General features: G+C 52.7%; 9 protein-coding genes and 1 non-coding gene across 10 annotated transcripts; 4 read left to right on the top strand and 6 right to left on the bottom strand.

Annotated features, from left to right (window-relative positions):
- Positions 1 to 572: 572 nt before the first annotated feature.
- On the top strand, positions 573 to 2,058 carry Aud_004038 (ubiquitin domain-containing protein DSK2; the record flags this gene model as incomplete). The annotated part of the gene is made up of 2 exons (XM_043288982.1): positions 573 to 1,037; positions 1,108 to 2,058. 2 exons carry the CDS (start codon positions 573 to 575, stop codon positions 2,056 to 2,058), a joined length of 1,416 nt encoding a protein of 471 aa, XP_043144917.1.
- A 976-nt stretch (positions 2,059 to 3,034) lies between these two features.
- On the top strand, positions 3,035 to 5,361 carry Aud_004037 (transmembrane 9 family protein; the record flags this gene model as incomplete). The annotated part of the gene is made up of 5 exons (XM_043288981.1): positions 3,035 to 3,119; positions 3,182 to 4,521; positions 4,571 to 5,023; positions 5,074 to 5,294; positions 5,343 to 5,361. 5 exons carry the CDS (start codon positions 3,035 to 3,037, stop codon positions 5,359 to 5,361), a joined length of 2,118 nt encoding a protein of 705 aa, XP_043144916.1.
- Positions 5,362 to 8,190: 2,829 nt separating this feature from the next.
- Positions 8,191 to 10,010, top strand: Aud_004036 (putative choline sulfatase; the record flags this gene model as incomplete). Its single annotated transcript, XM_043288980.1, has 2 exons — positions 8,191 to 8,601; positions 8,652 to 10,010. 2 exons carry the CDS (start codon positions 8,191 to 8,193, stop codon positions 10,008 to 10,010), a joined length of 1,770 nt encoding a protein of 589 aa, XP_043144915.1.
- A 611-nt stretch (positions 10,011 to 10,621) lies between these two features.
- On the top strand, positions 10,622 to 12,032 carry Aud_004035 (nitrilase; the record flags this gene model as incomplete). Its single annotated transcript, XM_043288979.1, has 3 exons — positions 10,622 to 11,098; positions 11,191 to 11,683; positions 11,734 to 12,032. The coding sequence occupies 3 exons, from the start codon at positions 10,622 to 10,624 to the stop codon at positions 12,030 to 12,032; spliced, it is 1,269 nt and encodes a 422-aa protein (XP_043144914.1).
- A 110-nt stretch (positions 12,033 to 12,142) lies between these two features.
- On the bottom strand, positions 12,143 to 14,638 carry Aud_004034 (uncharacterized protein; the record flags this gene model as incomplete). The annotated part of the gene is made up of 2 exons (XM_043288978.1): positions 12,143 to 13,257; positions 13,318 to 14,638. 2 exons carry the CDS (start codon positions 14,636 to 14,638, stop codon positions 12,143 to 12,145), a joined length of 2,436 nt encoding a protein of 811 aa, XP_043144913.1.
- Positions 14,639 to 14,964: 326 nt separating this feature from the next.
- On the bottom strand, positions 14,965 to 16,188 carry Aud_004033 (MBL fold metallo-hydrolase; the record flags this gene model as incomplete). Its single annotated transcript, XM_043288977.1, has 5 exons — positions 14,965 to 15,396; positions 15,450 to 15,714; positions 15,765 to 15,895; positions 15,942 to 15,972; positions 16,019 to 16,188. 5 exons carry the CDS (start codon positions 16,186 to 16,188, stop codon positions 14,965 to 14,967), a joined length of 1,029 nt encoding a protein of 342 aa, XP_043144912.1.
- Positions 16,189 to 16,732: 544 nt separating this feature from the next.
- Positions 16,733 to 17,132, bottom strand: Aud_004032 (uncharacterized protein; the record flags this gene model as incomplete). The annotated part of the gene is made up of 2 exons (XM_043288976.1): positions 16,733 to 16,738; positions 16,800 to 17,132. The coding sequence occupies 2 exons, from the start codon at positions 17,130 to 17,132 to the stop codon at positions 16,733 to 16,735; spliced, it is 339 nt and encodes a 112-aa protein (XP_043144911.1).
- A 330-nt stretch (positions 17,133 to 17,462) lies between these two features.
- On the bottom strand, positions 17,463 to 19,162 carry Aud_004031 (glutamate decarboxylase; the record flags this gene model as incomplete). Its single annotated transcript, XM_043288975.1, has 4 exons — positions 17,463 to 17,577; positions 17,631 to 18,796; positions 18,843 to 18,870; positions 18,924 to 19,162. 4 exons carry the CDS (start codon positions 19,160 to 19,162, stop codon positions 17,463 to 17,465), a joined length of 1,548 nt encoding a protein of 515 aa, XP_043144910.1.
- Positions 19,163 to 20,521: 1,359 nt separating this feature from the next.
- Positions 20,522 to 22,239, bottom strand: Aud_004030 (uncharacterized protein; the record flags this gene model as incomplete). The annotated part of the gene is made up of 3 exons (XM_043288974.1): positions 20,522 to 21,630; positions 21,685 to 22,061; positions 22,151 to 22,239. The coding sequence occupies 3 exons, from the start codon at positions 22,237 to 22,239 to the stop codon at positions 20,522 to 20,524; spliced, it is 1,575 nt and encodes a 524-aa protein (XP_043144909.1).
- Positions 22,240 to 24,200: 1,961 nt separating this feature from the next.
- On the bottom strand, positions 24,201 to 24,272 carry Aud_004029. The gene has a single exon. It is a non-coding gene; the product is annotated as a tRNA-Arg (tRNA).
- Positions 24,273 to 24,334: the final 62 nt, after the last annotated feature.

Here is a 24,334-nt window from a genome sequence, read left to right as displayed (position 1 = left end):
TGTTTTACGACGCAACTGCAGTCAATTTGACTTCAGAATAGAATCAATCCCATTGCTGCAGCTTGAGAAAATGAAAAAGAGGACTCTCAATTACCGAGTGTCCTCAGAGAAGGGATTGCAGCGGGGTTGGAAGTACTTGCACAAGAGGAGCGAGTATTGCCCAACTGCGTCCTGAGAAGCCAGAAGTGAAAATTCAGCTCCGAAGGGAGAAAGAAGCTCCAGTCACGTGGGTTTATGCCGTTTGTTCCCTGATGCACGTGACATTATTGCCAAAGATTCACGCTGCATGAGCTCAGTACATCAATTCACCTGCTAAAGAAAGGCGGTCGATGGGATTCTGCCTGCTTCCACCTTACCAACCACTTACAGCCTAGAGGGGCCTCTCCCCATATCCAGCTTACAGAAAGGCAGCCGGCTCATCTGTCCCTCAATTTCATCATTTTACCTGTTGTCTCATACTCTCAGTCACACTTTTTGAATTCTACAACTATCCTTTTTCCTTGACTGTACTGTGATCCCTCTCTGCAGCACATCAGCCTCTCATACTCCCTCCCGCACCTGAATTACGTATCATGGCCGACGATACCGCCACGACTGAAGATTCGCCCATCACCTTTACAATCAAATCCTCCAATGACGCCAAATATACCCTCACTCTTCCTCTTTCTACTCAAGTCTCGGAGTTGAAACAGAAGCTTTCATCTTCCGAATATGCCGATACTCCCGCTGAGCGTCAGCGTCTGATCTACTCGGGAAGAGTGCTCAAAGATAATGAGACTTTAGCTACTTACAAGATCAAAGATGGCCACACTGTCCATTTGGTAAAGAGCGCTGCTAGCAATCAGAGACAGGGTGGGGCTACGCAGAGTGCGGCTGCATCTGCACCTGGTGGGACCTCGGCTGCTCCTGCAGCTGGAGCTGTGCCCACCAATCTCGCTGCCGGTACTGGTAACAACCCGCTCGCAGGCTTGACAGGTGCAAGATATGCTGGATTTGCGCAGCTTCCGGGCGCTGGCATGTTCGGTCCAGATGGCGGCGTAAGTGTTCCACTGTCGATTGAGAAGTTTTGCTTGCTTCCCGAGTTCAACGGCTGACAGATGCGTCTAGATGGGACCTCCTCCCGACGCCGAAAGCATGCTCAACATGCTTGAAAACCCTCAGTTTCAATCCACCATCAATGAAGCCCTGCAAAACCCAGCCATGATCGACATGATGATTCAACAAAATCCCATGTTGCGTGATATGGGTCCTGGAGTGCGACAAATGATGCAGAGCCCTGAATTTCGCCGCATGCTCACCGATCCCAATTCTATCCGCCATATGTTACAGATGCAGAGGGCGTTTGGTGGCGGTGGATTGGGCGGAGGTAGTGCGTTCCCAGCCCCCGGGGTGACCAACACGACGCCCGAGGAGAACAGAGACAACCAGAACAACAATAATGCGAATGCGGGTACAGCGGGTGCGCCTCCTTTCAACCCTTTCGCTCCTGCCCTAGGAGCCGGCAATCCCTTCGCGGCTCTTTTCGGTGGAAACCCACCAAATTTCGGCGCGAACCCGTCAAGTTCCTCGACCGCTGCCGGTGGCGATCAATCCCAAGGCACGCAAGGAGCAACTGGCAGCGCCTCTGCTGGCAGTACAGCTACCGGTGAGGGCCAGAACCAGCAGAATCTTCAGAACCCATTCAGTTTCTTGATGAACCCTGCCATGTTCGGAGCTACAGGTTCTCAGGCTGGACAGGGACAGGCCGGCTTAAATCCTTTCAATCCGCAGCAGAACCCCTTCCTTCGAGATCCCGCGCTGCTGTCGCAGATGATGCAGGCCATGGGTGCCCAAGGAGGTGCGACCGGTGCTAATCCTTTGGCGGCTCTGCTTGGAGGCGCCGGCCTTGGAAGCCCTCCGCCGCAGGACAATCGGCCGCCTGAGGAAAGGTACGCTGATCAGCTTCGACAACTCAACGATATGGGCTTCTTTGAGTTCGAAAGGAATGTTGAAGCTTTGCGACGCTCAGGTGGCAGCGTTCAGGGTGCTGTAGAGTATCTTCTGAGTCATCCTTCGTAATCTCTGGGACTATTGACGGTGCGCAATTCTCTTCTCTTTTTCCTTCGTCCGGTCGGTTCTTGGAGCATCGGCTGGACGTCTTTCATTTGCCAGCACAATGCGATCTTGTTGGCGGCTTCATCTTCTGTCTTATTCTCAACAAAGTATCCTACGATTACCCCTCTGCATATCAGTTTCCCCGAATGTGAAATAGCCTGATAGGCGACCGTTTGAGCTTATTGTAACTTTTCAACTTCAGTCTCCAGATAAGACGGTAGACACGATAGATTTCCTGATTTGTTTGTGTATGGTCATAATCTCTCATGCAGTTGTTGAAGATGCATATTGAAGCAAGCTTGGTCAAGACCCCATATCGCGATGAATTTCAGACATGACGATGTGTACGTTGTGCATGGTTTATTCATAGTTGATGGGTATCCACTTGAAGAATGGAAGCTAAGCCTATTCTGGATGCCCTCCTCTACTCCCATGTTCTGGCCTTTATCTGTAGTTCTCTTTGTTATTGTTACTTTCTCTCCAACAATCGAGTCATCCCTTCCCCGTCCTCATGCTTGATCTTTCTTTCACAAGGCGTTATCTGCCGTTCCTTTCGTTATTATAAGCTGGGCTTTGAAATCGCGCAATTCCCGTCGCTACTCGGTGGCATTCCGACGACTCGGTGCCACATCTCTCACATTGACAATCACCTCCTTCTTCCCATCATCCGTATTTCCGTTTTCCTTTGCGAGGCTTTGCGATACTCCCCTCAGAGGCTGCACGCATTGATACAGAAGATATACTGTTTAATCTATCTCGGACAAAGCTTGTTGCTGGATTCGGAGTGCGTCAAGGGCAGCCGGCTAGCCCACCTGTAACTTGTCAACCATCGGACTTGTCCCGCACGACCGATATCATCCAACCGATTACTTGTGCGTGTTTGTGTGATATCTAGCTGTGATCTTCGCCTTGAGAGAGTCGTTTTGCCGCTGCGTAGATGATGAAATTTCGATCGGTGTTATGTCCTCGCCAATGGACAATATGGCTGTTATTCGTCTCCCACGCTTGCGCGTTCTACATACCAGGTAGGCTCGCCGTTGACGGAAATTTCTTTGTACACGAGCTTATGTCCCATCTTACTCTGTAGGTTACTCCGTCACGCGCTATAACGACGACGAACCCATTCCGCTCCTCGTCAACAAGATCTTCTCCGACCACACGCAGCTACAGTATGCCTACTTTGATCTTCCGTTCGTGTGTCCGCCAAGTGGGAAGAGCCACGGTGGCTCGCCATTCGGCTCAGGAAAGAGTGTCTCGCTCAACCTGGGAGAGATCCTCCGCGGCGATCGCATCATGACCTCGGATTTCGAGCTTCATATGGGCAGGAATGTGGAATGCCAGAAACTCTGTACGGTGGAGGTGGGCCGGAAGGACGTAAAATGGGGCCGACAACTGATCAGTGAAGGATATGTGGCTGAATGGATTGCGGACAATTTGCCTGGAGCAACGAGTTTTGTTACGGTTGACCGTAGCCGCAAATACTATGCCACCGGATTCAAGATTGGGGACCTGGACTTTTCACCCGGCACCGGCAAGCCACGTTATTTCATCAACAATCATTTCAATATAGTCATTCGCTGGCGGAGTGCTCCGGAAGGAGGAAAGGTGGTGGTTGGTTTTGAGATCTATCCGAAGAGCATTACGGCCGGCGATTATGAGGAAGACGGATGTCCTAAAGAAGTGCATGGCAAACACGAGGGTCTGGAACTATACATCCCTCCTAATCTGTCGAGGCTGAAGCAGATGTATCCTGAATCCTCGTACCTTCCCAGGGAGGATGATGAGATAGACGATGGTTCCACGCTGAAGATCCCATACAGTTATTCAGTCTACTTTAAAGAAGAGCCTGATATCGAGTGGTCGAATCGCTGGGACCTTTACTTCAACATTCAAGGCGAAAGTTCGATGACGCATTGGCTGGCGGTTCTGAACTCTTTGATCATATCGGGTGTGCTCGGTGTGGCGGTCTATGTGATCTGGGGTCGGACGGCGCAAGGAGATATCAAGGGACGGGGAGACGGCGCTATGGAGGACGGTAAGATTAAATTTCGCTCCAAGTCGGCTGAGAAGAAAGGAGAAGGGCTCCTGGATCAACGCATGGATGTTGAGCGGGATGCCGACGGATCGTCTGATGAGGAAGCTCTGGAAGATGTGAGCGGGTGGAAGCTCCTCCATGGAGACGTTTTCCGGGTGCCCGAGTATAGCGGTCTGCTAGCGCCATTGGTGGGCTCAGGCATGCAGCTCTTCTTCATGTTTTCTGGGCTGTTGATCCTCAGTTGCTTGGGTGTGTTAAATCCCAGTTTCCGAGGTGGATTTGTCAGTGTGGGCATGGGGTTGTTCGTATTTGCCGGCCTTTTCTCCGGATATTTCTCTGGGAGATTGTACAAGACTTTTGGAGGTGTCCATTGGCGAAAGAATACCCTCATCGTAAGTTGACCTGCCGTTTCCTTCTGACTCCGACTGACAGTCCCCCTAGACAGCTCTTTTCTTCCCCGGATTGATCTTTTGCCTCATCTTCATCCTGAATCTGTTTGTCTGGGCACAAGCATCGAGTACGGCCATTCCTTTCGGCACATTGGTCGGTCTGCTTGCGTTATGGCTTCTCATTCAAGTTCCTCTGGTATACCTTGGCAGCTGGTACGGCTTCGTGCGAGCGAAACCGTGGGAACACCCGACCAAGACGAACTCGATCGCGCGCCAGATTCCGCCTCAACCGTGGTACTTGCATAGCATTCAGGGAGCTGCCCTCACCGGGTTACCTCCATTTGCTGTTCTGTTCATTGAACTACTCTTTGTGTTCAAGAATTTGTGGCAGGACAAGAGTGGCTATTACTATGTTTTCGGCTTCCTGAGCGCTGTATCGACGATTGTCATTATCACAGTGAGCGAAGTGACCATTATCGCAACGCACAGCCAGCTCTGTGCTGAGGTAGGCGACTCCGCCTTTATTTTGTGTATCATGAAGGCTAACCGCAGTAGAATTATCACTGGTGGTGGCAGAGCTTCCTCACTGGTGGAAGCAGCGCCTTCTGGGTGTTTGCTTACTGCATTTGGTACTACTTCTTCCACCTCCACATCACAGGCTTCGTATCGAGCCTGCTCTTCTTCAGCTACAGCTTCCTGGCTTGTGCGGTGTACGGCTTGCTGACAGGAACCGTTGGATTCCTGACGGCATATACCTTCATCCGGCGTATCTACGGGTATGATGACCCCTTCGAGTATATTAGAATGGGCTAACTGCGATACAGTTCGATCAAGATCGATTGATTTGACATCATATAGTTTATAGTCAATCTGCAGGCGCTTCCTTGTAGAAATAAGCTTGTAACAAGTTGCCCTGCGCCCTTGATTTCTCTGAACTGAATCGATAAGTATATTTTGATTAGCGTTCAATTGCATGCAAAGTCCAATGTCAGCTCGTCTGGCATAACAAACACGGTACATACGTTTCTTTTCTTCATTGATCGTAGCGTCGTCTCAAGTCGGCGACTTGTTGGCTGTTTCCGTTGGTACTCGTCAACTATAACGAGGATTAGACGTACGTAGTTTCACATTTCATGAGAGCTAAATCGTGGTCCCCATCGGTCTTGCTGGTTAGCGATCCCTCAATTGAATCTGTTCATTTCGCAAGTGGTTGCGCCTCGGCATAGCCATTCAGTCATCGGACCGCTGCTGTGGCACAAACACCAATCTAATCCATATCCCTTGCGTTGAAGCCCAACATGACAAGTCCTATTCAGATGCAATCCAGGTTCCTCACTGAGTAGCCCTATGCCAAGACCTCAACGTTGTACAGCAAGCATTCCGCTCATCTTGGCAGAGTAAAAGTACTGCCCTCGACGCCAAGCTTAATGGCTGCCTAGAAGTAAAAGTAGTCTAGAGGTAATATATTGGAGAACAGGCTACAGTAATATGAAACACACTCAGAGATTGCATACATCAGTGATCACTATCACACACCGCTGGGGAAGGCGTACTGTGGATAGATAGTCCATGCAAACGGAACGGACTACGTCATCCGGAAGGCTCCTTGATTGCGTGCTCAGGTGAGAAGATTGCTCATATGGAGTCGCCATTGTCCAAGGCCAAGAGATGACGGGCACGTTCACTCCTGCAAGGAAAGTATTTGCTACACTACTTTAGAATTGGCTGCGCGTCTTGTTCTATGTCATACCCATACTCGCATACTGTGGTGGTTTTTTTTAACTCCGAAGAGAACTCGTAATATTGTCTCCGCAAAAAAGCAAGTTCATTCCGTAGATCTTCCAGAAACCTTGCATATCTGTGAAACGGGCGATCTTCAGGAGAAGTGTGGAGAGAGGCGTGTGATAGGAGGAGGGGACGATGATGCCATTGTTGCTCCGGATGGGGAATTTTGGCGGGACCCCCGGACTGGGATGGTACGTAAGGCTGCTAGGTGTACAGTCAGATTGACTTTCGCGATGGATGTGAGACAGAATTGGCTATAGGGATGTAAGCTTGCGCCTTTGGCCTGGATTGCCACTGTCTACCATATACTTTCTTCTATCTAGTTGCCTTGTCAGTTTCGATCATTTATGTCCCTTGGAGACCTTGGTAGAAGCGTATCAATCGTGTATCAGTGCAATACACTGGTAACAAAGCTATCAGCTGACCTCCAAATTGAGAAGTGCTGCTCGTGTGATAAGCATGTGGGTCTATCGGGATCCGGCAATCACTACATCACGCGACCAATAATATTTTGTTTCTTATTTAGCGTTGAAAGACAAATAGCCGCTATACTCATCTAGGTTAATTCCCTTGATAGGCGGCTCCTAGCTCAGAAGCCGGTTGCTCCAGAGTGTAGATAATCCACTCAAAATCAGACCCCTCGATTGGAGCTTTCGAAGGTGACTGTGAGAGTAAGAAATTGAGTTATAAACCAGGATAAGAGGTATGGAAGACGCAAGAATATCCCAACCATGAGGGAGAACTCTTGGAAACAAATGTGACGGAGCCTGCGTGGCAAATCATACAAGAACCACTTAGTCATCTTATCAGTGCTAGTGATGGTCATTGGTGTTCCGGAATCCTTTTCTATGATGGGTAATCGAGTCCATTCACTCTAGACCCACGCGACCTATATGACTCCCATGAACAACGCATCAATTCCTCTGAGGATGGGATTGATTCATCACAAGAGACTTTATTTTTGCGAGTAATGGCCATGAAGAAAGGGGCATCGAGCATTACGAAGGCCAAGTGATCTTCAGGAGACTCCTTGAGACTCCAGAGGACTGTACGCCGTAAGTTCGGAATCCGACACTGGAACCAACCTCCGACGCTCGAGTCAGAAGCAGCGGATATCACACCATCGTCCCCGCCGATGGTTCAATTGCTGCGGACTGGGGGTGAAATCCTCCAGCGCTCAGTCTCATTCAGTTCTGGTTTCATCCTGCGAAATGGTGTTGTAGATGATGTATCTCTGTCACTCCGTCTTGCATCTCGACTACTATTGTCCCACTTGTATCTTGGGGCTATCATCATCTGTAGATGTTCTAGTGGCAGTTAGTGTGCTGTATTGCTATGTATATTTTACTAGCGCGCATTCTTCTCCAGCTAGTCCGGCAACTTTATCAGAATTACTATAAACCCTGTGCTGTGATTGGACACCAAGAGAGACAATTCACGGGGATATGCAATCTAACAATTAACGGGGAAGTCTCCTAACTGCTTAAACCCTTCATTTTTCTTTTTCTTCCTGCCTTTTTTTGCTCTCTCCCTTTTTCTTTTTTCCCTTCCATTAGTTTCTCTCTTCCTCTTCCTCTTCACTCTCTGTATGTTTGTCAATAATAAATTGTTTGATTGTTGACTGTTCATCTTTGCTCCACTTACTCTCCGGACCATTGGACTCATTTCCTATATCTAGCCATCTTTCCCGTTCCTCTTCGTCTTTGTCCTCTTCCTCTTCCATCTCCATGCTCGGCTTCCTCCCATCTCCCCACTCCCTTTCTGTCCTGTAATTCCTGCGTATATCTTGATTCTAGCTTAATTTTATCTTTGAGCTCTCGTCTAGTCTGTCTAGTCTACTATCCTTCAACCCTTTCATAGTGATTGAGACTACGACGACACCACACCATGGCGGCCAAGAAGCCCAACATCCTCTACATTATGGCGGACCAGATGGCCGCCCCCCTTCTGGCCTTTCATGACAAAAACTCTCCTATCAAGACTCCCAATTTGGACCGTCTGGCTCGGGAAGGGGTGGTGTTTGATTCCGCATACTGCAACTCCCCGCTGTGTGCTCCCTCGCGCTTCGTCATGGTGACCGGTCAGCTCCCGTCCAAGATTGGCGCCTACGACAATGCCTCAGACCTACCCGCCGACATCCCTACATACGCCCATTATTTACGCCGCGAAGGCTATCATACCGCTTTAGCTGGCAAAATGCACTTTTGTGGCCCGGATCAGCTGCATGGCTATGAGCAGCGACTGACCAGCGACATTTACCCCGGTGACTATGGCTGGTCAGTCAATTGGGACGAGCCGGTGAGTTGCCTTTGCGCCGTGCTGGTAGTACACAACACTAACTGAAACAGGATATTCGTCCAGACTGGTATCACAACATGTCGTCGGTGATGGAGGCAGGTCCTGTCGTGCGCACCAACCAGCTCGACTATGACGAAGAAGTCGTCTACAAGTCTAAGCAGTATCTTTATGACCATGTCCGTCACCGTACCGACCAGCCCTTCTGCTTGACGGTCTCTATGACCCATCCGCATGACCCCTACGCGATGACCAAGGAATTCTGGGACATGTACGAAGATGTGGACATTCCGTTGCCCAAGACGTCTGCGATACCTCAGGATCAGCAAGATCCCCACTCGCAGCGGGTCCTTAAGTGCATTGACTTGTGGGGCAAGGAGATACCCGAGGAGCGCATCAAGGCTGCGCGCCGCGCCTATTACGCCGCCTGCACCTACGTCGACACCAATGTCGGGAAGCTGCTGAAGGTGTTGGAGGACTGCGGTCTGCGCGACGACACCATTGTTGTCTTCACCGGGGATCACGGCGACATGTTGGGTGAACGAGGCTTGTGGTACAAGATGGTCTGGTACGAGAACTCGGCGCGTGTGCCCATGATAGTGCATGCCCCTAACCGCTTTGCTCCGAAGCGCGTTTCGGAGAACGTCTCGACCATGGATCTGTTGCCAACCTTTGCCGCAATGGCTGGAGCTCCGTTGGTCAAGGAGCTTCCACTAGATGGGGTGTCGCTGATGCCGTACATCACTGGCGAGGAGGGTGTCAAGTCCGACACGGTGCTGGGCGAGTACATGGCTGAGGGCACTCAGTCCCCCACGGTTATGATCCGTCGCGGCCGGTGGAAGTTTGTCTATTCGCTGATCGATCCCCCCATGCTTTATGACCTCGAGAACGACCCGGAGGAAAGGGTGAACTTGGTTGCAGGGCTAATTGAACCGTCGCAACCCTTCGCCGTCAAGACTGCCATGCCTGTTCAGATCAGGCCTACAGCGCTACCGACACCGGCTGACACGCCGTCGGGAACTCCTCGTGTGTCGCCAGTACCCCAGCGCGGCAATTCTTCCTTCCCGTTCCTAACTCCCCCGCGCACCCCCAGTCCCGCCAAGCTGCCCGCTGCGGTGCCTGCGACCACCGATCCGGCCACGCTTCTGGCGCATTTTACCGAGGAGGTGCACGCCCGCTGGGATCTGAAGGCGATCCGAGAGGACGTGCTGCGGTCGCAGCGCCGGCGTCGTCTGGTGTACTCGGCTTTGATCCAGGGCACTCCGACCGTCTGGGACTATGAGCCTCGCATTGACCCTAGCGCGCAGTATGTGCGCAACCAGGGCAAGGGGGCTTTGGACGATGTCGAGTTTATCTCCCGCTGGCCTCGTGTGTTGCAGCAGGCGGCCAACGCCGTGGGTGCGAGGGTCTAGGCTGGCCTATGACGGCGACACGCCCGACTCCGTGCTTGATTTGAAAAGAATGATTTTCTCACATCGCAAGATTTATCTCGGCATCTGATTTCGGTTTATTGTTGCTGCTTGTTCTAGCGCGCGTATACCCGGTCTTGTTGCATTCATGGTTTGCTAGCGATTTGAATGCGTCGGGTTGATCGTTTCCCGTTTGATCCAGAATTTGGTACATAGGATCATCAAGTGTATTTAGAGTACTCAGACTGTAAGTATAGGTTAATGAATCGACATACATGGACAGGATGCATCGCAGAAACATGTGACATGATGGTGATGATGATGTCATCATATGTTTCATCACCCAACTTCACAAACTAAGGTACCATCTTGACCTCGTTTACCTCTGTACACGAGATATCTACAGTGGCAGACTAACTACCGGGAAAGCGACTGACTACGGAGTACTCAATTTCTGAAGACCAGATCCCGCAACTGGACTCGGCTTTTGCTCCGCCTCGCACGCAGTACCCCACATTGACTCACAAATCCGTATAAAACCTTCCCCTCACCACAACTCCATCGACACCCAGCTCAGCCAAGGATACCACCACTCACGAGAAAGGAAAGAAAAGATGCCTTCCAAAATCACCGTCGCAGTCGCGCAAGCCCGCACCCACAAAACAACACAGGCCACCGTCGCCGCCCTATCCCGCATCGCCCACCACGCCCGCACCCGCGGCGTGCACCTCCTCCTCTTCCCCGAAGCCTATCTGGGCGGATACCCGCGCACCTGCTCGTTCGGGTGCGCGGTGGGCTCGCGCGCATCGCACGGCCGCGACCAGTTCCTGGCCTATTTCCGCTCGGCGGTGGATCTAGGCGATACGCCTGCAGGCGCAGGCGACGACTGGGTTCATCGCCGGCTGCCTGTGGCCGAGGGGCGGAGCGAGCGCGGCGATGGGACGAGGGAGGAGTTGGAGCGCGTGGCGAGGGAGACGGGCGTGTTTCTCGTTGTCGGAGTTATTGAGCGCGCGGGCGGGAGTCTGTATTGCGCTGTTGTTTATGTGGATCCCCTTCGTGGATGTCTGGGGAAGAGGAGGAAGGTTATGCCTGTATCCTATCCCTACCTCCCCCGTCCTTTTCTTTCTTTTATCTGCTGAATTGGAGTAAGGGAATGCTAACGGGTGATGGGTGATGATCGTAGACAGGAACAGAACGCCTCATCTGGGCACAAGGCTCGCCCTCCACCCTCAAGGCCGTGACGACACACCTCAACGGCGTCCCCGTGACACTTGCTGCAGCCGTCTGCTGGGAGAACTACATGCCCCTCCTGAGACAGAGCCTCTACGCCCAGAACGTCAATATCTATCTTGCCCCCACGGCCGACGCCCGCGATACCTGGCTGCCGCTTATGCGGACGGTTGCCTGCGAGGGCCGCGCGTTCGTGCTCTCCGCGAACCAGTGCGTAAGGTATAACGAGTTGCCCGAGTGGGTGACCTGTCCGCCTGGGACGCAACAGACGCAGGCGCAGGTGCAGACGCAGACCCGGCCGTCGGCGCACCGCAAGAAGCATTCCATTACGGCTGAGGGGCCACATGAGATCGTTTGGCCCGAGGCGGACAAGAAGGTGGAGTCCGAGACGGAGGCGCCGGTGGCGGCTCCTTCGGTTGCTGCTTCTACAGCTGACGGTGTTCCTCGTATGTCACTTGCTTACTGGAGTAAAACATCACTGACATGCGATATACAGAGGGCGATGATTTTATCTGCCGCGGCGGATCGTGCATTGTCGGCTGCCACGGTGAGGTGCTGGCCGGCCCCATCTGGGAGGTCTCTGCGGATGATGCGCCCGACTCTGCAGTAACGGCTCGCGCGGCCGGGACCGATGCCGATGGGAATGCGGTTGGGGACGGGCTGCTGGTCGCCGAGATTGACCTGGAGGACTGTGAGCGCGGCCGCTTGGATATGGATGTTGCGGGGAGCTATTCGCGCAACGATGCGTTTAAGTTGACGGTCGACGGGTTGGATCTGAGCCCTCCTCCGTTCTAATTTGGGGGCAACAGACTAGAATGTAAACTAAAGTTGTGTAGGGGGCTCAGATTTAAGTTGACGAAGTGAACTTCAGTAGGATTATCATGATTAGGTCGTGATTTCATACGTCATATCAAATATACAGGCGCCTTGACCAATACATTCGTAGGCCCTCTCCCGCGAACCTCTGCGCTCAGGAACGAGGCAAATCGGATCCGGCCGCCGCTTCGTTCCTCCACCGGCTCTTTCATCTCCTTGCCGCCGTGGCTCACCTCGACTGTCGGGACCGGCCGCTTGCCCATCAACGTGTTGAACACCGACCGCATGCGCTGTTCTCGTCCGGGAGTGGACCCTGCCCCGGATGCCCCATCCATCGAGTTGCTACCGCCCGATGGGGGCACGGACTCGCCATCGCCATCCTCGACAAACCCATCGTGAGCGCCCTCGTGCTCGATAGAGCCTCGCGCAGGGGGCAGCTCGGGGGGCTGTTTCACATTCGTCAGCGGCGGCAGGCCCCCCTCGATCTTCATGACGGCCTCGTTGACCAGCGTCCCCGGCATGAAATACTCCACACAGATATCGCGCGACTCCAGCGGGATCTTCTCCGAGATAACCACGGCGTTCTCCACGATCATCCGTGCGCCGGTCTCGAGCCCCGCCGGCGGAGGCTCACACAGGTTCATCTCCAGGCACGCGACGAATTTTTCCACGAGGTGGTTGATGAGCTGCGCCCGGTTCTCCTCCGCGGCTTTGCCTTGCAGGCAGTCCGTGAGGCCGTCGAATGTGGTTCGCCGCCAGTTGGAGATCCGCGCGATCGCATTCTCCCGATCCTCATCAGTGTAGGTCTTGGTCTGTTGCCGGCGCAGGTTCATCTCGATGCTCTTCAGCTGCATGCTGAAGTTCGGTTCCAGAGCTGGATGGAAATGCCGCTCAAAGATCTCTTCCACCAGCCATCGGCTCATCGTCGCGCGGCCAATGGCCGTCATTTCCTTCATGCCGGTCGCGTGTGCGTCCTCATTGACATGGCCAGCCAACCAGGTGGGCAAGCTCTTCCAGTCTCTTCGAATGGAAAAGGCCAGGTCCTTGATGGCGCCGTCAAGCCGCGCGAACCGGTTTGCATATTCGTTGTCGTCGAGGACCGTTCGGGACACCGCCATGCGCTGATGGGCCACGGTATTCTGCAGTTGCTGCACCTGAGCGTCTTTCTCGAAATAGTACCGCTTCACTTTGGAGTACTTGGCCTCTACAATCCTGTCAGTACGTCTCGTCAAACTGGGGCGCGCGGGGGGGCGTAAAATCTTACGGAGTTCATCATGCTTTTGCAGCAAAGCTCGCACATCGATCTCCCCCAGATCATCTCTTCTGCTCGAATTGACAGGGGGCGTGCTGCGCCCTGACTCTGTGGCATTCGGCTGACTGCCACCTTGGAAGGACGGATGACCTTGGGGCTGCGTCTGCGGGGGACCGGCCGGACGGTCGGATAATGAAGCCATGCCGCTCGGGTGGCCGGGGGATGGGTGCAGATCCGGCTGATGGGAGAATGGGGGCAACGGAGAGGGCGGCCCCAAGGACTGTCGCGATGGAGGTCGTGCACTCAACGGCGGCTCCACTTGAAGTTGGGAAACGGGCGATTGTTGCGGCTGCAGATGCGTCTGTGACTGATTGGAAATGACTTGGGGAGGGTCTACAGGTTGCCTGGAAGCCGAGTCGACAGGTGAGGAATTGTATAGCTTCTCGATAAGACTAGGATCGGTGTTGGATCGCTGAATGGAAGGCGGGTGCTGCGGGGAACGGGGAGGTCGCTGATGAGCTGACGCCGTGTCCTGTTGCATGAGGAGAGACTGTGAGCTGGCCCGGTTGGGGTCTACCACATGGTCCTCGGGCACTGTCTCGGACGAGGAATGGTAATTGATATTTCGGTTACTCTTCTGATGATCTCGATCGCGATGCGTGCGGTGGGTGTCTAGCGATAGCTGTTGCTGATGCCGTCGCTGGCGGGACGATTGCGACGAGGCAGTGCCTTTGACGGACAGGCTGCGTTCCAAGAAGCCTGTCGATGACGAGGACGAGGAGGAATGTAGGCCGAATAGTTTCCTGCGGGACTTTTGTGGCGGATCCTGTTTATTGCTATTGTGAGCGTTGGGGGCCAAAGCCGGTTGCTCAGAGGCCCTGTCCACGTTGGACTGGTCGCGAGGGTCAGCATCGATGAAGTGAGTAGCAGCTGGTAAAGCGGGGGTCGCAAGTACCGAGTTGAGCAGAGTAGGAGAGTGTTGGCTTTGCGACCGAGTAATTGTAGCTTGATACGATGGTGGATGTTCCGAAGGGTTCTGATGATCGGGATGAGTCTGATGATATAGCTGATGAGGATGGGGATGGGGATGGGGATGATGATGCTGGTGTTGTTGTTGTGGTTGATGATGTTGAGAATACGAGTTGTCTGGCGGATCCGCAGGAGAAGTGGGGAGCCGTACGTCGGCGAAGCGCTGATAGAACGCAGGATCTTCAGGAGGAACACGAGGCGACGAAGCGGTGGACGGAGGGGGTACGGTCAGTTGCTCGACCGAACGAAAGGCGGGAGATGCAGCAGGCGACGGGGATTTGTGCTTTTTGCGAAACAAAGGCATGGAGAGTGGTGGGATGGACGCGATGATCGTCCAAAGAGGACGAAAAGGAGGCGGGGGAGGAGAGGAGAGGGGCGATGAAGCATCAACAACAACAACACAACTGCAGCCACGCACGGTAAACAGAAATTGTGAGGAGAGACGACGGTGAGGAATAATGAAATCGATGGAAGATTAATCACTGGATTTGTTGTTGGTTGTTGATGCTATAAATAATCCAACCGAACACGAGGTGCTGCTCACAAAGAACAAGGCTAAATCCATCCGACAAGGTCCAATAAGATCTAGGATCAACAAAACGAGATCATCGCAGCTTCATTTTAAGAAGCTCAGGTCGCTCTCACTTGAAAGTGGTAAGCCTCTTTGCGATCCAGATACACCACTTGTCCTGCCAATCCCGCCTTCTGCATCTCTATCTTGAAGTCCTCCAGCGGACTGGCAAACACGTTGTAATCATCATAGTGGATCGGAATGGTCAGATCAGGCTTGATCAGGCGCACCAGCTCCACGCCCTGCTGCGCATCCATCGTCACCATCATCGTCAGCGGCCACATGTTCGGATGAGGCACCGTCGTGCCTCCAAGATGGATGAGCATCAGGTCGATTTTCTGGCCCGCGAACCGCCGTGGGATCTCCTTGAGCTCATCCACCATCAGCGTATCACCGGAGATGTAGATACGATAGCCCACATCGAAATCATTTTGCATAGTTTGGGTGCTGCCATAGCCTAATTCAACCATCCATCCGTTGGTGGGGGGAATCTTGCACGTCAATTCATTGTCATATGTCATTGCCATGTCAGGGCAATGCTTACTGCTGCCGCGAACTCGTTCAATTTCTCCACGACCTTGTTGGTCGGGATGTGTTTGCCTGGCATTCCGGTGACTCGAATGTGTGGCTGTTTGGTTCGCGAGCTGTCGGATTTCACATTGACCATCATCTGCTCAAATGGCTCGAGATCAAACACTTGCTGGAAGGAGTCTGCCCCCTTGGACGTCAATATGGACTTGGCATGGCTGGTGGTGATGATGGGCAGGTCTCGCCGAAGAGATGCCTCGACCTTTTCATCAAAATGATCTCTGCAATGGTCAGTCCAGATGAAGTGGTCGCTAGAGGCAGTATAGTATACCCATGATAGTGAGATAAAAGAACCAAGTCGATTCGAGGCAGTTCGTGCAAGTCAACCGCAGGATTGGTTCGACGGGTAGCAGTCACCCCAGGACCAAGATGGACATGGTCTCCCGCATGTAGGAAGTTTGGCTATCTTGTCAGTTTGTGCCAATGTACTAACAGAGCATGAACGGACATCGGTCATCAACCTCATCCCCTCCCATTCACTATCCAGATTAGCATCTCATTGATATGCGGCAAGAAGCGACTGACAAGATCGTTGTAGCCGTTCCAACGAAGTAAACCGATGCATTTTCCTCTCCGGCTCGGGCAGGATTTGTCTTGATGTTTTTCGCCTCGGGAAGACTTGCTGGAAGAGAAGCAGCCGGCGAATCCCGAATTGGGGGGATATTTTGACGGGGATCGATGGATAGACGCTTCATAGTGGGACTGTTGAGTCGGCCTATTTAGCTTGAGTAGGATTATATTTATCGAGAAGCTGAATTACAGCGAATGAATATTCATCGACAGATCACTTCGACGACGGAGTCTCGTATACATGACGTCACTCAGCAGCAGCATCACCATTCTCCATGAGGATGTACAACTGCTTTTCTTCCAAGACCAAAGGGAAGCCCTTGGCAGAGGCATCCATGGTAGTATTGGCAGGTTACCTCGGGTAAATAGCTTTGTATTCCTAAACAAGTACTGAGCCCTATGTTGAATGCCATCTGCTATCCTGTCACCTCCTATAGTAGCCTCTCATGCTTTTCTCACTCTTTCCCTTTGCCTCTTCATCTCTCCCTTTAAGGACCTTAACTTATCATTAACGACTACTGAGCTCATTACAGTAGGCCGACAGATATTCACCATTCTAGCTGCTAGTATAACGTAACTCACTCCGACCCGTCGTGCGTCTGCCCCCGCGCAAAGCGAAGCAATGGAAAGCAATTGCACCGTAGTTGGCAGACGATGAGTCTATCGTACCTATTTCTATTTGTACATTGCTGTCAGTATCTCTATCCCCACACCAGCAGGCATCGACACGGCATACCTTGCAAAACCCCTTCCGTACACAGATACTCGGTACGACCGTATCAAGCACCCAGATAGCAAGCCTCGGGACGGGAAACACCGCGTACAGGAGCAACAGGACGAGAGTTTTCCTGCAATCGAGCCGGAAGGGGCGGCGCGTAGCGATATAGAACAGGCGGATGGCGGCTAGCGAGATCAGGCCTTGTAGCGAGAGGACATAGAGCGGTGCCGACACGAGAAAATCGAAGAGTGGAGGGATGGAGATGAGAAGAGGGAGGAGGGCGTAAATGTTTAGCGTTAGCAGGCCGCAGAGGACGGCGATGAGAGACTCGGATGCGGGTTGGGAGATCATATTGTCTTGATGGTGGCTTCTAGTGAAAGTTTTACTTGGCTTAAGGCTGTGTAGACGGGGAATGGAGATATAAGACCATGCCCGTCTCCATTCGGCCTTCAGGCTAATGACTCGTTGGCAGTACATGGATAGTCCGCTGCGCGCACTCTTATGCATCCTGGGCATGGTTGCATTCAGGGTGGGTCATTATACGATTAGCCCATGAGTCGATATAGACTAAGAGCTTAGTTTATGAAGTAGACACAAGTAACTATGTCAAGAAATGAGTGAAAGTATCATTCGTATCGTATCACTAGCTACCGCTTCCTGCGCGATCCGAGTATCAATCGACTAGCAGACTCCGTGCGTCTTCCCGGTCTTGCCCTGCAAGGAATGCTTCTCGTTCTTGTAGTGCGAATGGTTATGCTTGGACTTGTGCGAGTTAACTGCATGGTTTTGCACATGCCTAGACACATCTCGTCAGTAGAGCCTGGTTAGTTAAGGGGTGTCAGTACTTACAAAGTATACTTCTCCAGCATGGCCTTGTCCATATCGCTCAAGGTCTTCAGCGCCAGCTTGATATCCGCCAGCAGAGCGTCGCACCGGTTCATGCTGAAGTCCTCGCGAACAACCACCCGCATCAGCTTCAGCTCGTTGCTGTGCGGCGCCATCGTGTACGCGGGCACGATCCACCCCCGCTCGCGCAGCTGATGCGCCAGGGCGAACTCGTCGAACTGCTCGTCGCGGTCCGGGGGCAGGCGGAACGCCACGAGCGGCAGTCCGCGGCCGCGCCGCTGGCTCATGATGATGAAGCCCAGCTGCTCCAGCTGCTGCGCCAGGTAGTCGGCGATGCGCGTGATGTTGACCATGATCGAGCGGTAGCCGCGCTTGCCCAGTCGGATCATCTGGTAATACTGGCCGATGACCTGAGAGGCACCCTTGGAGAAGTTGAGGGTGAAACTGGCCTGCTCGGCGCCGAGGTAGTTGATGTTGAAGATCAGCTCCTTGGGCAGGTATTCGGGCGATCGCCAGACGACCCAGCCCACGCCGGGGTAGACAAGGCCGTACTTGTGGCCGGACACGTTGATTGACACGACCTTCTCCAGGCGAAAGTCCCACAACAGGTTGGGGTGGATAAATGGGACGACAAAGCCACCGCTGGCGGCGTCCACGTGGATAGGGATGTCCAGGCCGCGCTCGACCAGGAGATCGTTGATCGCCTTGACGTCTTCGTACTCGCCCGTGTACGTGGTTCCCAGGATGGCGCAGATGCCGATGGTGTTCTCGTCGATCAGATCAACGGCCTGCTTGGGATCAATAACGTAGCGCTCCTCGGTACAGTAGACGTAGCGCTCCTCCACGTCAAAGTACCGCGCGGCTTTCTCCCAGCAGACCTGCACGGCGCTGTTCATAATGATGTTAGGGCGGGTGTGGTCTTTGCCCTCGGCCTTGCGCTTGTTCTGCCACCGTCTCTTCATGGCCAGCGTGCCCAGCATGATGGCCTCGGAAGAGCCAATGGTCGAGGTCCCGACGGGGTGCTCGTCCTCGCTGTCGATGGGGGCATTGAACAGCCGAGCGATCATGTTGACACACCGGTTCTGGATCTCGGCGGACTGGGGGTATTCTTCGTAATCGATAAAATTCTTGCTGAAAGAGTCGGTCATGAGTTTCTCGGCTTCATCTTCCTACTCGAATTAGCTGCAGCGTACAAGTAGGTGTGGCCTTGCATACCATGTACGTCGTGACAAAACTAGCCAAACTACAGAGAATCAGCTATGCACACCCACAGGATCATTCGAAAAGTCAACCTACTTGAGCATAGGATTTCCATCCAAACTAAGCTCGTCCTTGATCATACGGTAAGCGACCTCACGGGGCATCTCCTTCTCGGGCATCTCAGTCTGGGGCAGCTGCTCCGCCGCAAACCGAGTACCGTACACAGTGGAGTAGAAACCGTCATCCTCGGTGGTTTCGAGCTTGATAGAATCAACGCGTTTAACGAGAGGTTCGACATTTTCGCTGTCGCGCTTGACCGCGGCAAGGTGGACCATATTGGGTTTCTATGTGGTGATATGCGGATGCAGATGCGGATGCAGGTACTTGGGACAGATGATGAATGCAAGAGGAAGTACGTCAGATGCAGGAGCTGGAGGGGAAAGCAATGTATTAATATTTATCTGCCTATTTCAGAATCTTAATAATTTGAGAGATCAGCACGGATCATCAGAGTAAACAAAACAGGGCGGGAACCAAGAGATGGATCGCTCTATCGTTGAGGACCCGTCATTATTATCATCAGGGGGGAGAAGAGGGGGTGGCTGTCAGCAGTGTTGCTCCTCTGTACGAGTGCTATGGAAAAGTGGCACCACAACATCAGCGGATCGGATAATAGCATCCTGAGATTGGATACTAGGAAAGCCCTTCAACCTGCTAGGGAGTGAGAAAACATTCTCAGCCAGTCAGTCCGTCATCTGGACGAGATGGAGAGCTGACTATGTCTCATTGGGTCCACCCCTCCACGGGCAATCCCAATTCATAAGTACGTACTGATTGATGACCAAAATAGCAGGTCAGATTATCCAAAGCTTAGAAAAGCTTGGCCAGGGGAGAGGGTCGAGGAACAAGTGGATAAACTGGGTCTCATCTCAGCCACTTCCACAGTCGAGGAGACAAAACCGGTTGGAGGAGGGAGACAGAATCTCAAGGGCACTGTAAATATTAGTACTACCTTGTCTATTTGCAAGTACTGAACCGGATTGAACGAGGATGATCAAGAGAGTCGGAAGAAGATCGGGAGTCGATCCACATCAATACAGAGGGGATCGTGTACGCTGCTCATTTCCAGCCGCCAAGTGGAGTACTGTGATTGCAATGATGACAGTGGCATCAATATTATTATACCAAGTAGAGGTACCTCTCTAAGTAGCAGAGCTCATAGTACGTAGATTACTCCATAAGATAGTTCCACTGAGAGTATTGTGCAAGTATCCACTGTTACCCAGGCTACTGCAATTCATTTCACGTTATCAACTTCCTCCAAGGACTTCATTCACAATGAGCGGTGTATCTAATAGGAGACAGCTATGGTAGAACTCATTCAATTAACATTAACTTGTATCAATCTCAAAACAGCCGAGGGTGTAAAGACCCCGCAGCAGTACTCAATCATTCAAAGCAACTCAGATCAATGCCTCCAACCCAGACCCGTTGGTATCTTGTCCCATCCATATCATACACAGCCTGATGCACTGGCCCGACTCCATACATCAATCATCATCCGTTTTCGTGCAATATTTTCGTCTCGTTTTTGTCTTTTTTTTTTCGGTCTTTATTTTCTTCGGCAGTCTTCTGTTGTGCTTGTGTACTTGTATAAAGGTATATAAGAATAGTCGACTAAGCAAGGCAAGCGATTAAGTCCCCTTGACCTTGCGCTTGATCCATGACCAGAACCCACTCTTGCGCTTGTCCGCCTTGGCGGCCTCGGCTTTAGCTGCCTCTTGAGCTTTGTCGACGGCCATTTGGGCCTCCTCGTGCGACTGCTTAGCGCCGGTGGTCTCTGGCTGCTGGGTCTCCTCTGCAGTCGCCTCTTCTCCCCGTGGAGTCTCGGCGGGGATTTGACCCTGAGTCTCGGGCTGACTCTCCTTGGGCTCAGCTTCAGTTTTATCGGCGCCTTCGGTGGCAGGTGCCGGGGAAGCAGCCGACTTTCCTCTCATGGCGGCGGCGGCGGCAGCGGTAGCGACGTTGGGTTTGGCCTTTGTAGGAGTATCCGGGGTCGTCTTGACGGGCGCGGTCTCCTGAGCCTTTTCCTTGGCCGTCTCCTCAGACTCTTGCTGGGGCTCCTTGGCCGCGGAAACCTGTCCCTCGCTGGTGAAAGCTTGGATGCTCTCTTTAGCCTCCTGCTTCTGTCTGGCCTCCGCGTCGGCTTCGCTTCCTGCGCCTGCGGCAGCAACTGCGGCCGGAACGACAGGGGACGTGGTGGAAGCAGCAGCCTGGGCGGCCGAAGGAGCGGTGGTCGGGGCAACAGCTTCTGCGGGCTCGACCTTCTGAGGAATTTCAGCATCGGAGACAGGTAGGCCTGTGGATTCGGCACCAAGCCCCGGGACAACCAGGGGTTCCACCGTCGACTTGCTTGGCACCTCGGTTTGCAAGTCCGCAGCCTTGGTTTCTGCGGCGGCAGGGGCGGCGGCTTCGGAGTCCTCGACCTTGGCCATCTTGGGAGGCTTGTGGTCCTCGTCCTTGTGGAAGAGGCTGCTCTCGTATGGGCGCTTTGGATGGCCAGTCAAGTCCGCACTGTCGGACGGAGATGTGGCTGTCGGTTCGGCCGCAGCAGTTTCCTTCTCCTTGAGTCTCTCGGGCAGTGCTGTTTCCGCCGGCGCTTCCGACACTGGAGCGTTGGCGTCTGTGATGACGGGTACGGGAGCGGCGGCCTCGGTAGCAGTCGCTTCGGGAATGGTGGTCTCGGGGGCCGTCGTAGGAGCCGTCAACTGGGATTCTTTGGCGACCGTATCAGGCAATACGCCTGAGAATTGTGTGAGCCTAGCTGTCCTCGCTTACATGTCCAAGAAACACCTACCTTGTCCCTCGCCATCACCTGCAGTGCCGACAGCACCCTGCAGGGTGTTCTCGTTCGCTTCGGATTCGGCTGCTTCTCCTTTATCGGGCAAGGAAGACGGCATGCGCCCCTTTGCGTCACCCGGGTGCTCCGCCAACGAGAACCTCTTGGCGGTGCCGGGGCCCCTAAGCTCGTCTAATTCCTCGTTAGATGAATCGCCAATTTCAGGGGTCTCCGCGGCTGACGTGCCCTCTGCTCCTGTGCTCGTGGCGACTGTCTCGGCGGCCTGAGGCGGGGCAGCGGAGGGTACATGAGTAGCAGTACCGGGGGCGATGCTTTCGGTGGTTTCACCTTCGCCTTCGCCCTTGACGATATCTTCCACTTGGTGGCCGGGAGTCCTATTAAGAATTGGCTGCGGTCAGTTCTGCTGCGAATTCTGAAGCGAACCTAGAGGTTCGCGTAACAAACGGAGATTTGCGCAACTTACACAGGCTCTTGGACGGAGGGTGCATTCTTCGCTGTGCCACCACCGCCCTTACCCTTGCCCTTCTTTCCCTTTCCACCTTTCTTGGGCATGATGATTTGAGTCCTTGACCTGTGGGACCTTGGGGGACAATGTCAGAAAATTATGCCACCAAGGGCGGAGCTAGGAGTGCAGGCGGAGTCGAGAAGAGACAGCGGTACTTACTGTCTTGTGCGGCGCGATAAGAGACGAAAACCGACAGATAGATGGCGCGAATCTCAGCTGAAATCGAGCTTAGAGTAGGGTGTTGTTGAAGAGCAGCTTAGGAAGGCGACGGCAATTCTGGTATGTTTGGTTTCCCTTCGGGACGTCTAATCGACATCGGGGAAGGTTAATCCGGGGGTTGAGGCAGTCGCGCATTGCAATGGTTAGGTACTCACTCAGAACTAGCCACCTCGAGAAATTAGCCGTATCTATATCAGTGTCGGGTTCAATTGAACTACTAGAAGCAGAGATGGTCTTGTACTGGATCGGAGTTCAGTGCGCTGGAAGATGAGAGAAGTTCAGAAGCAACGGTCACATGAGCTGCGTCGCAAGCACCCACTACCCATGGGCCGAGGACTTTTCGCGGTACAGCTAATGCTATATTATTCGTAGGTCCTTGCAGTAAAATGATGATAATCTTGCTTATTCTGGCTACCGTATCAGCGAGGGGATGGCTGGTCTCAGCCACGGTTCAATCCGGGTCCGAAACAGCTCTCCCTGCTGGTGACGCATTTGAATCATTTAAGATTATTATAGAAACAGCTTAGTCAATTGCTTGCCGATCTAGCGGCATGATCAATGGCATTATTCCTTCTTTTTTTCTGATTCCGTGGATCTTGAGCTATGAGTATCTATGAGTTATGAAGTGCATGCTTGCTGTGTTCAACAGGAGCTTCAAAACGACGACAGCCAAGCCGTTTCCGGCGATCGCGGGTCGTGTGCCTGCAGCTGCTCAAGGGGTTTAGGGCGGTTTCACTCCCAGCCCTAACAGCGGACCAAGGTTGTTCCGAGCGCCTGATCAACTGCCTTTTTCGGAAGGAGATGTGGTTTGTTGAGATTGAATAATATCAACATCAACATTAAACATAATATGCTTGACTACTATCTAGGTAGAAGGTGCGATAACTCTGGCATAGTTTTCAAGTGCCTGTATTGGCTTTCGGAAAAGGTCTACCTCCTAACAGAGTAGACCGCAACCTGGAGAGTAATATGCCAGCCACTTGCTGCTTCCGGAGGTCGCACATATTTGACAAGGAGTCATCTCTAGAGTCTTAACACTGGTGCTTGGTGATTAATGCTTTCGGTCTTTCTCCGAGTATATGTACGGGGAACCCGGATGAGGATGACTTTTCCACGAGAGATATACTTGTGGACATAGACACGACAGGAGGAATATATACAGCGGTCTTAGTGAGCATAGCAAACACAGAAATCATCCATGGCGATCATAGCGATCTAGGCCCCGGATAGAGAGGTACATATGGCTGTATAAACCATCCTGTCATCCAAAGTACGGCTCGCCACATGGTCAAACATCATTTGAAGCCCTTCAGAGGACAAGTGAGAGGTAGACTCGAGAAACATGCCCTTCCATAAACGTCATCCTATAAAGGCGATTCCCTCATGCCTGCAGAGAACAGTACTGGCTCTGCCATCTCTTGTGGGAATGCCCGAAAAAAGGCATCCAAAGCAGAAGAAGCAATCACGAGGAGTCTTCTAGAAAGGCAAATATCGTGGCCAGTCTGTACGTGGCCCGTCTGTATGTGGCCCGTCTGTATGTGGCCCGTCTGTACCCGTACGTACCTTTCTACAAGGCAGACCTGCAATGCTGGGCTGACATCATGCATTGCAGTCCAGGACGCCCAACGCTCTCCATTAAGTCATTGCTGGTCTGGTCTGCAAGGTTGCAGGTCTTTGCGGTAAGTAATCCAATATCAGTAAAATTCACCTCGGGATTCCTCTTGGTACTTAGACAAACTTTGATCAGAGAAGAAACATAAGTCTTTTAAGAAAAAAGTAGGAAAAAAAATGACCTACGCAGGATTCGAACCTGCAATCTCTTGATCCGTAGTCAAGCGCCTTACCATTGGGCCAGCAGGCCTTGCTGATGGAAGGATGATCTTCTGTTTGACTACATTAACTTGCGAAAAAGGGTTACCGGAA

Source organism: Aspergillus udagawae (assembly GCF_001078395.1).
Source record: "Aspergillus udagawae IFM 46973 DNA, scaffold_3, whole genome shotgun sequence".
NCBI classification, from domain to species: domain Eukaryota; kingdom Fungi; phylum Ascomycota; class Eurotiomycetes; order Eurotiales; family Aspergillaceae; genus Aspergillus; species Aspergillus udagawae.
This window is presented reverse-complemented; position numbering and strand designations above follow the sequence as displayed.